This window comes from Macrobrachium nipponense, chromosome 17 (genome assembly GCF_015104395.2).
Source record: "Macrobrachium nipponense isolate FS-2020 chromosome 17, ASM1510439v2, whole genome shotgun sequence".
Taxonomy (NCBI): Eukaryota; Metazoa; Arthropoda; class Malacostraca; order Decapoda; family Palaemonidae; genus Macrobrachium; species Macrobrachium nipponense.
This window is the reverse complement of record NC_087210.1, coordinates 20,187,067-20,197,533: the sequence shown is the minus strand read 5'-3', so window position 1 is coordinate 20,197,533 and position 10,467 is coordinate 20,187,067. Positions and strand designations below refer to the sequence as shown.

The following is a 10,467-nucleotide window of genomic DNA, read 5'->3' as shown; positions in this document are numbered from 1 at the left end:
ATTCTCTAACCTAGGAAGCTTAAATTTAGCCCCGAAATTTATACTTGACTCAGCAACTGATCTCATGTGAGTGAAGGAAAGGTCTGATGCAGTCGCTGCCAAAGTTAATTGCACTGTACGTAGATACTGATCATTTTATAATCCTGAAGCCGTGGTGTCTTCAGATACACGGCATTCTGTGAGACTTTCCCAAGTCTTGCAGTTGTGATGTCGTTGTACCGCTGATGGCATGTAGATTATAATTTTCTCTTCTATAGGAATTAAACCGAAGCCATAGAATTTGATATCTACCGTTAATTTTTTTTGTTACTGAAATTTGTTTCCCAGAATTAGAATGGTTCTAGAGATTTTGTGCTGGGCTGGAGTTGGCAGCATTGTTGTATAATGTTACCAGAGGGATTCTTTATTATAACGGGAGAAGGCTAGTAGCAATCACAAAGTTCAAACGTTTTATCTATTGTGTGTAACACTCTTGTAGTGTAATGGGTGAAACCCAAAACAAAACAGCTATTCCCAAAAGAGCTAATTCCAAATAGCTAGTATGCCAAAATACCTAGTGTACCAAAATAGCTAATCCAATATAGCATGTCCAAAACAGCTAGTTCCAGAATAGCTTGTTCAAAACAGTTACTTCTGACGGTATCTAGTTCCAAAATAGCTTGTTCAAAACAGTCACTTCTGACGATATCTAAGATATTTAAAATATTAGTTTTAGTTTGACAACAGACATCAAGTGATTTGGATTTCCTTATAAGAGATCTTGCTTATTCGTGTGTTGGGTTTTACTTACTGTAAATGAACAGTCCATCAACATGAAAGTGATAAAATCGCCAAAAGGATGTGATTAAATATGTCACGAGGGATATGTTTACCGAAGGAATACAACCAATAACGAAACGCAAAATTGGAGAAGCGTCAGCAACTGCAGTTGATTATAGTGATAATGGTGATGTAGTTTTAGGCCAAAAGCATTCACATGCACCCGATGTGCCATAGGAAAAAGCTAAGATTGCCTTAAGTATGCTAAGAGAACAAGCTTCTGGTTCAACTGCAGTTCTAGCTCAACCGCCTGTGGCCCGAAGACCATTTTATACAAAATATTGATTGTGAAACTTCATCTTGCATACCGAAAAGAAAAGCCCCAACTTTATCGAAATGCCACTCAAAGCAAAAAGGCCAAAAAATAAAACAGAAAAAGGCTACCTTTTCCAAACCGAATTCAACTTTTAGCAGATCAATTTAACTGGAAGATTTTAAAACAATTACTATAGGGAGTGTAACAGAAAACTTTTTAGTTTATGATGAAAGTGATTCCAATGAAATACTAATATTCACAAGCAAAACTATGCTAGACATACTTGCAACTGCTTCTTATTGGGTGTGTGATGGGACATTCAAAATGGTTCCACAATTATTCTATCAACTATACACGATCCATGGTATTTAAAGTTAATATATATTTGCATGCGTCTACATTTTGTTGACAAAAACAAAGGAAACTTATAAAAAAAACCTTTAGTATCTTGCAACAAAAGCACCCAGACTTACAGCCAAGCACAATTACCACGGATTTTAAAAAAACAAGTTATGGATGCTTTCAAGTCTTTGAAAATGTGGAGATTCAAGGATGTTTCATCTTTCGCAGGCAATTTGGCGGAAAATTCAAAGTATAGGTCTAACAAATACTTATGTAACCGATGCTAACTCTCGCCTTTATTGTAAATTGCTTGCTGCATTAGCATTCCTACCCCCAGATGAAATAGCAGTTAAGCAATTTATTGAAGGAAATTGCTGGAACACAACATGAAGATCCTCTCTGAAATGGAGCAAGAGAAATGGAAGAATTATACTGTTATTCTACGATAAATAATTGGAAGGCACCAAAGAGCAGGAGGAACAAGAAAGCCGCCTTTATTTTCATCAATGATTTGGAGCGTTAAACAAAGGTCAACAGATGGTTGACCGAGAACCACAAATAAGCTTGAAGGATGGATGGCACCGAGCAATTCAGACCCTACATGATGCCCCTCACCCTTCCTTATGGCGGTTTTTAAGAGGCATTCAGCGGGAAGAAACTATGCAAAGAACTAAGTTGACTGCTTATTTATCAAGCGAAAGGGAGACTACAAGCAAAAAAGCCAAAGAAATTAATGGATGAATTCAGACATTAAAACAAAGACTCAAAAATAAAGAAATTGCAACATTTGAATTCTTACGTGGCATTAGTTATATTATCAAATACTGATTAATTATATTTATAATGTTCTAACTAATCCCTAACTGTATAAGTTTTGATATTGGTGTTTCCAAATACGAATTCCTTTTTTTAATGTTTTGTTTTTAATGAATTTTAATAAAGTATATAAGCATTTTTAACTTTTTTTAAACCTCGAAACTGGGCGGCTGGCACTAGCTATTTTGGAACTGCTAGCTGCCTTGGACAAGCTATGGTACACTAGCTATTTTGTTATGCTAGCTATTTTGGAATTAGCTCCTTTAGACCAGTTATTTTGGAACTAGCTACTTTGGGACTAGCTTTTCAGTCGCGTAATCAGTGTAATCGTTAACGTAATATAAAGTAACATAAGTGAAATTATAATAAAAGTAATTGTTTAAGATGAATTGGAGAAGTTCATAGTTTCAGTACTTGCATTTTGTTGGTGATGATATGAAAGGAGATGATGGAAAATACACTTTATGTGATGAACTGTGTGAAGCTCAATATAACCCTTCTCTGTATCATATTGACGTTGAATTATTTCCATATCACGCAGGTTGTTCCTCACAATGAGTGTTACAAGTGAAGCGAGGGTTATGGCAACTTTAACGCTAAAAATGAATGCATGACCCCTATCAAATATGTATTTAAAATCGTTGAATATTGCATGTTTAAAAAACAATTCATTTTAGCAAAAAAGTAACCATGGAAAAACAATTCAAAATTGCTTATATTTTACACAAATAACTCTCTAGTTTGTTTGCAGTGGCTGTTTGTGTACCTAATTCACCTAGTGAATGTTCAGCAAAAAATATACTTACCAAATATAGTAGATATTAAACTGTTTTGAAGAAGTTTGAAGAAGCACGTTGGAAATTAAAATGTGAATCATAATGATTTGCCAAAATAAGCGAGTTAATTTGATTTTATACTAAACATTAACCCGCACCAATAATTTTAACATGAGTCAACTTTTGAGATGCAAAAGGAGCAATCTTTTTAAGCAAGAGGAACCTCTTTCGTCTGAAGAAAAATGAATGAGCTGTGACCCTCAAGGTGATCATTATGGTATCGGAAATTTCATCATAGGCTTCGGAAACTGATATAAAATAGATTAGTGACAATCTAGTAATTGCCTTATGTCGTATCATCCATTCGTCTTCCAGATAAATTGTTTCGTGTTGTGTGTGCATTTTATATGTTTTGGCGTTCTTGGCAGTGGAATACAAAGAACAATCACGTTCAGGAGAAAAGCATTATTATACCTATAGAGGTTTGTTTATATATAGTATATATATATATATATATATATATATATATTATATATATATATATATATATATATATATGTGTGTGTGTGTGTGTGTGTGTGTGTGTGTGTGTGTGTGTGTGTGTGTGTGTATAGCCCCTCGTCAGAAGAAATGAAAGAGAAGATTTTTATATAAGAATACTGCCAACGGCGTTAGGATTAGTATTACCAGATAAATGGTCCTGGTCAAGTACAGAATCAATAACAAAAATTAGCTTTTGCAACCTCGCTGCAAAAGGCTGGTGCCTGCTAAGGTATATTTATATGATCCTGTCAAGTAACTAAGCGGTGTGTTTCCACCCACTGAGCAAAGAGCTAATTAATGTCACAAGTAGTGCCTTTTTATGTAATATTGCTTTTGAATGTCAATCAACCAATTTTTTATTTTTTTACATCCCAATAATAGAATTGCATAAGTACTGTTCCTCCCTTTTGTTCTTAAGTTTTGGTGCATTAGGGGAGACATTTGTTTAAACTCTTGTCTGTTTCTTCTTTATGAGGGAAGCTGTAATCATCTAAATAATTCGTTTATAGGTGTCTGAGATTTCCAACGACATAATTGACGAAAATTCACGTATTTCAAATATTCAAAGGTAATACTCAGTGATCACAAGAAAACAATGAATAAATCTTTCTTCCCTGAGATCATTCATACATTGTTAAATGTTTATCAGTCATCGCCTATCATTCCCGATGACCAAACGTAGCTCCTGTTTAGCTTAGTTATGATGAATGTTTGACTAGTAGGGTCGAATTGGTAGGTTCTTGGGTGTGGTGGTGGGTGACTAAATACAAAAACGGTAGAATTTCAACTTATGCATAATAGACCTTAAAGTCTCCATTTTTTTCTATCCTTTTTTATATACACATCACTATCATGTCAAACACTGAACATTTAGTATCGATTCTAAAATCGTCGTCGATAGTAATATCTGTCTTCTCAAAGGGTGTAAGAGACAGATGATCACTTTCACTAGAACCTGTTCAAAAGCCAAAACACCAAAGGAAGAAAATCACAGATATTAAGGGATGCGAAATGAAAAGTGCTGAAAGAATTCTATTAAAAACATAAGCTTAGACGCTGACACATAGAAAGCAAAGTTAAAGAGATATTATTTACATAAATACAGTGATATCTGAAAGTAGAAAAAATAATGCCATAGGTAAAGTGTTAAAAATTATATTTATAATTCAGCTTCAATAATAACTAAAAACAACTCTGAAAGGCCAGTCGATTAAAAAAATAATAAAAAAGAAAAATAAATAAACTAACAAATAAAAGCTGACTCCTCTCTATTGAAAAATTCCTTTTAGTATGATTTATAACAGCTTGTAACTGTTCTCCTGAGGTCCCGGAATACCCTTCTGGTGACTGCACGAAAGGGAGTTTGAAGGGAACAGCATTTGCCCCCTTCCCTGCGTGATGAATTGTAATTGATCTGCTGAGTAATGGATGAGATATCAAAGGGTCTTCCACCTGACACAGATTAGATGTAAGTGGGGTCATTCTGGTGCGTTTGAATCGGAAAATTATGTCTACTCTCAAGAATAGTTCTGTGTGTGTGTCATTTGACCATCAGGTATAAAATCTGGAATTAAGTTCATTCCATAAAGAGTGAGTAAGACGTATAGTTGAAGAAATGGCAGCTTTGTTAATATTTTGAAAAATAGTTTGTATTTGCATTTTACTGACGTCAAATTATACACAAATGACGCATGTGCTTGTGTGGTGTTGTTTGTGTATGTAAGTGGTCCATCTCTCACCAAGACATAGGTTCGGTGAATAACTAAAGGAAGCTCTCAGTTATTATAGAGAGCAGTTGCGAACCTGTACAACAGTTTCATTATTATGTCTCATAGTAGAGTCATCGTTCATAAGAAGAGAAGCAAGGCAAAGAATATAACATTCCACTCCGGAACAACGACACAAAATATAATCAAAATGAGAGGAAGATTTAGAATACACACGTCAATCCTTCAGAAATAATGCGAATCCCTAAAATTCATGAATATGTGAATGTATCGCAACACCAGGAAGATTAATCCACAGTCTTTCATTATAATGAAAAGTAATTGACAAATGAAATGTAACATGTCACTCGTAAGGAATATGGACACTAAGAGATTTGGGAACGATAAGAGAATAATGAAAATTTGTGATAATTAGAATTAACTTAGGAGAAACGTTGATGCTTTAAAACTTTCTCTATGTTAGTGATTAAAAAAATTTTTCCACTGAACAGAATTAATTCAAACATCAGTTGCTGTAGAGTAAAGATATATTCAGAATAAAGAGAAAATGTCCAAATTTAAAATGTATGCAAATTAATTAACTATTAATATAAAACTTTCTCTTTCGCTATGAGAATGATTTTAATAATAGAATCTTACACTTGATGCAAAATAAAAGTACAGTAACGTTTATCTTCGGCTGCTTCAAATTTTTTTCGTTGGTTTTTAAGAATTTCCTCTAATGGCACTGACCTTTCCCTCGGGTATTCCCAGTTATACATTCATTCCTCTCTTTTCCTTTTAGCTTTTTCCAGGATTTCCTTGGAACGTGATCACTCTGACTATGACGATGATTATTTATTGCTTTTATATTTCACAAATGCAGTTACAATTGAAAATCAAATTTGCTTCTACTTTAACTAGGTAGTTTAATTTTTAGATAGCGTTGCAAATATAAAATCATAAAACTTTAAGCAAAAAATATCAATCAAACATATTTCGTCTGTATACACACACATACGAACATGCACGCAAAATATTAGCAAACCTAAGTAATTATACAATTAATGCAAAACAAAAGGAAGTTTACCGATAAATAAAACATGACGACCAGTTTCGTACGCCCTTAGGACCCAATTAACAAAGAATTTCAGAATTCTTTCGTTTAAAGGCTGGAAGGTGAGTAGAAGTTATTGGGCAACCAACAGTGCTTCACTCTTCCAGCTAGTCCATTTCGTACCACATTTTATGGTCTTATGGCATACTTATAATATAAAGGAAGAAGCTTTATAACATTATCTTCATTGCCTTTCATTATAAAAGGCAATGAAGATATTGTTTGCATTTTTCCGGGGGGGGGGGGGGGGACCGGGGGGGGGGGGGGGGGGGGGGGGGATTTCTTATTGGTGGGCTATAGCAGAATAACTCTCAAACTACTATTCACTTCTCATCTCATAGACTCTTCTCTCTCTCTCTCTCTCTCTCTCTCTCTCTCTCTCTCTCGCTCGTAAGACGAAGAATTTTATGACATCGGAGTGTTATAAATCTTAAATAACAAGCTTTCTCTGATACTAGTATACATCGCAGTGGACGATGTAAAGTTAGGTCGTTGTACGCAGTAAGTCAGTCTGTAAAGATATTCGAAACTTTTGCTCAAGCATATTATTATATAATAAATAGTGTCAACAATAATTGCAACGACATTAAAAGTAACAAGCACATAGTAAAATAAAAACAATTACTGTTACTTTATGTTTGTCGTTTTCATTGTTGTTGAAATACTATATAGACATAGTAAGTGAAATGTATCCAAAATATTAAATTCGTGTTCTTAACCTGAACGAAGGTTATTAAAAATAAAGGGAGAACGAATTATTTGTATTGTACTAGTATCACTAAGAAGCAAATGAGAATACAATACGGTTAATATGGAACAGTATCAAATGAAGGGGAAACGATCTATCATAGACTGATTAATTAGAAACCTCTCCTGGAAGCCGTTTGTGCAGATGTTCTATGGACGTATCCCAGTCTCCTATGCTACTGGTGGCGCACAATATTTTAAGACCATGGGAGCATTCCACAAGCGCTTTTGGTTCTCATTCAAACACATGGAGACTGACGATACCTCCCAAGAGAAATTACCGCCCAAAAGGAAACCTGTCAGCAGATTAAAATCCCCAGCGTCGTCACCTCTTTCCCCTCCTCCCACCCACCGTCTTGAACCACCCATTGCGCCCTCCTTTTTATAGATCACATGATGGTTGCATAGTAATTAATGTCACCCTCCCCTCCCCCCTCCCCCAGAGTTCTCTCAAGCAAATCAAGGTATACAGTTGGACAACAGTTAACTGAAAATCTATACGCGAAAATAATCAAAGGAACTTATCTTCTATTCCACTACAAGTCATTGAAATTTTGTACAAAAACATCCATCACATTCCCCCTGAAATAAACAGTTCCTAGTAAATAAGTATTTAAGAAGTTTTTTTATTTCTTTTTTCTTCCTTTTTTTTAATGTCGACTACTTTTTCCTCTCCGGTGCAAATTCATTCCATTCTCATCTATTCTCCTTTCCATCATCAGCCATGCCTACCCACCATTGAAGCAGAGTGCCTGCGATCTAAATTTCTTCTTCTCAAGAGGTTTTCTTAGTATCTTATTTATTTTTACCCTTGCTGTTCATTTGTCAGTTCCTTCTTAACAAAAGTGAACACGATTCCCTAGTATTTTAATTCTTAAAGTGTTGTAAACACTCTCACGAGAGCTGCTCATTTTTCTCGTACACTAAAAGCCTATTCTTTTTACATTTCTATCGGTCCTGTTCTCTCCCTGAAGTTTTCTTCTTTCTGAAACGTTTCACTTTTCCTTCCTGCTTTCTCTGACTGTACAGGGATTAGTACTGTAAGCCTCTTTCCTAAATCTATATGTAGTCCATTGTAGTACAAGTAGTATGGAAAATTATCAGACTTAACCATGGTTATATGGGCTGACAGTAACCCTACATGCTAATTTATTTGACTACATGAATTTAATATCAAATTGGCATTAATAAAAATCTTATTACAACTTTCATTATTTTATTAGCTAATAAAGCAGGCGTATAGTTGACTGCAAGCTGAGTGCGATCTAAGAAATGTTTACTTAAGGTTTTGTCATCATGGTTAAAAGATTTTCATGAATGAAAAAATGTCACTATCTTGTGAAATGTGATTCCCTGTTCTTTTGTGATCCTGTATTTGTATGGAACACTGTTGATGGCCCAACATTAGGTGCCAGAGTGGCTCTGTTGTTGCGGGTCTCTGCAGTTGCTGCCCCCTCTCCTCTTACTCTCTCTCTCTCTCCACAGAAAGAAAGAGAAAGAGGGAGAAACAGACAGAGAAAGGAAGAAAGAGGAGAGACAGATTCAGAGGAAAAGAGGCTAAGTATTTGTCTGTGGGGATCACCTCCCCACCTTCTTTACTGGGGGACCGCCTACCCACCCTCTAAGTGCTCAGGCCGTCCAACCCGCCTCCCCACTGTCCCCTAGCCCCAGCGGCCCAACCAACTTGGACCTCCCATGGATCAACCCACCTCCCCACCATCCCCATGCCCTGGCATCCCAACCCACCTCCCAACTGTCTCCATGCATCAGCGGCCCAACTCACCTCCCCACTATCCCTGCCACCCAGTGGCCCAACACACCTCCCCACCATCCACACGCACTGACAGCCCAACGTCCCACCCCATCTGCCCAACCAACATCCATCACCATGCCACCCAATATGGCCCAACCCACACCACCAAAGTCATCCCCCACCTACCCAACCAGCCTCCTCACCGTCGCACCCACTCTGTCCCAACTTGCCTCCCACCACCCCGCACCACCGCTACCCAACCTGCCTCGTGATGGTCCTCATGCCCCGGCTGACCAACCAGCCTCCCCACCATCCCTGTGTCCCAGCTGCCCAACCAGCCTGCCCACCATCCCTGTGTCCCAGCTGCCCAACCAGCCTCCCCACCATCCCTGTGTCCCAGCAGCCCAACCAGCCTCCCCACCATCCCTGCACTCTGGCTGCCCAACCATCGTCCCCACCATCCCTACACCCCAGTTGCCCAACCAGCCTGCCCATCATCCCTGTGCGCTGGCTGCCCAACCAGCCTCCCCACCATCCCTGCTCCCCAGCTGCCCAACCATCCTCCCCACTATCCCTGCACCCAAGCGGCCCAACCATCCTCCCCACTATCCCTGCGCCACAGCAGCCCAACCTACCTCCCAACCATCCCTGCTCCCAAGCTGCCCAAGCAGCCTTTCCACCATCCCAGTGCCCAAGTTGCCCATCCGTCCCGGGACCGTGGCGAACCACACCCACCCATCCCAGGATCCGTGGCGGACCTCACCCGCCAGTCCTGGGACCCGTGGCAGGCCTTGCCCACCTGTCCTGGGACCAGTGGTGGGTGCCACCCGCCTGTCTCGGGACCAGTGGCGGGCGCCGCCTACCTGTCCTGGGACCCGTGGTGGGCCATGCCTGCCTGTCCCAGGACCAGTGGCGGGCCTTGCCCGCCCGTCCCAGGACACATGGTGGGCCACGCCCGCCTGTCCCAGGAGTAGTGGCGGGCCACCCCCTCCCATCCCACGACCAGTGGCGGGCCACGCCCACCCGTCCCAGGACCAGTGGCGGGCCACGCCCACCCTTCCCAGGACCAGTGGCGGGCCACGCCCACCCGTCCCAGGACCAGTGGCGGGCCACGCCCACCCATCCCAGGACCAGTGGCGGGCCACGCCCACCCATCCCAGGACCCGTGGTGGACCTCACCCACCCTGTCCCAGGACAGGTGGCTGGGACAGGTGGGTGAGTTCCACCACCCATCCCAGGACCAGTGGTGGGCCTTGCCCGCCCGTCCCGGGACCCGTGGTGGACCTCACCCACCTGTCCCAGGACACGTGGCTGGCCTTGCTCGCCCATCCCAGGGCCAGTGGCTGACCTCGCCCACCCATCCTAGGGCCCGTGGCAGACTTCACTCTCTCGTCCTGGGACACATGGTGGGCCTTCCCTGCTTGTCCCAGGACCCATGGTGGGCCTCGCCTGCCCCTCCCTGGACCCGTGGCTAGCCTCGCCCACCCGTCCAGGGACCCGCGGCAGGCCTCCCCTGTCCATCCTGGGACCCATGGCGGGCCTCGCACACCCGTCCCCGAACCCGCAGTAAGCCTCGCCCACCCGTCCAGGGG

General features: G+C 40.7%; 1 protein-coding gene across 1 annotated transcript in view; it reads left to right on the top strand.

Annotated features, from left to right (window-relative positions):
• LOC135195857 (basic proline-rich protein-like) overlaps positions 1 to 10,222 on the top strand; it is a 38,986-nt gene extending 28,764 nt beyond the window's left edge. Inside the window, exons 3-4 of the mRNA XM_064222369.1 lie at positions 8,788 to 9,845; positions 9,972 to 10,222. Coding sequence (XP_064078439.1) covers positions 8,788 to 9,845; positions 9,972 to 10,222 — 1,309 coding nt within the window. The remainder of the gene's footprint in view (positions 1 to 8,787; positions 9,846 to 9,971) is intronic.
• The last annotated feature ends 245 nt before the right edge of the window (positions 10,223 to 10,467 follow it).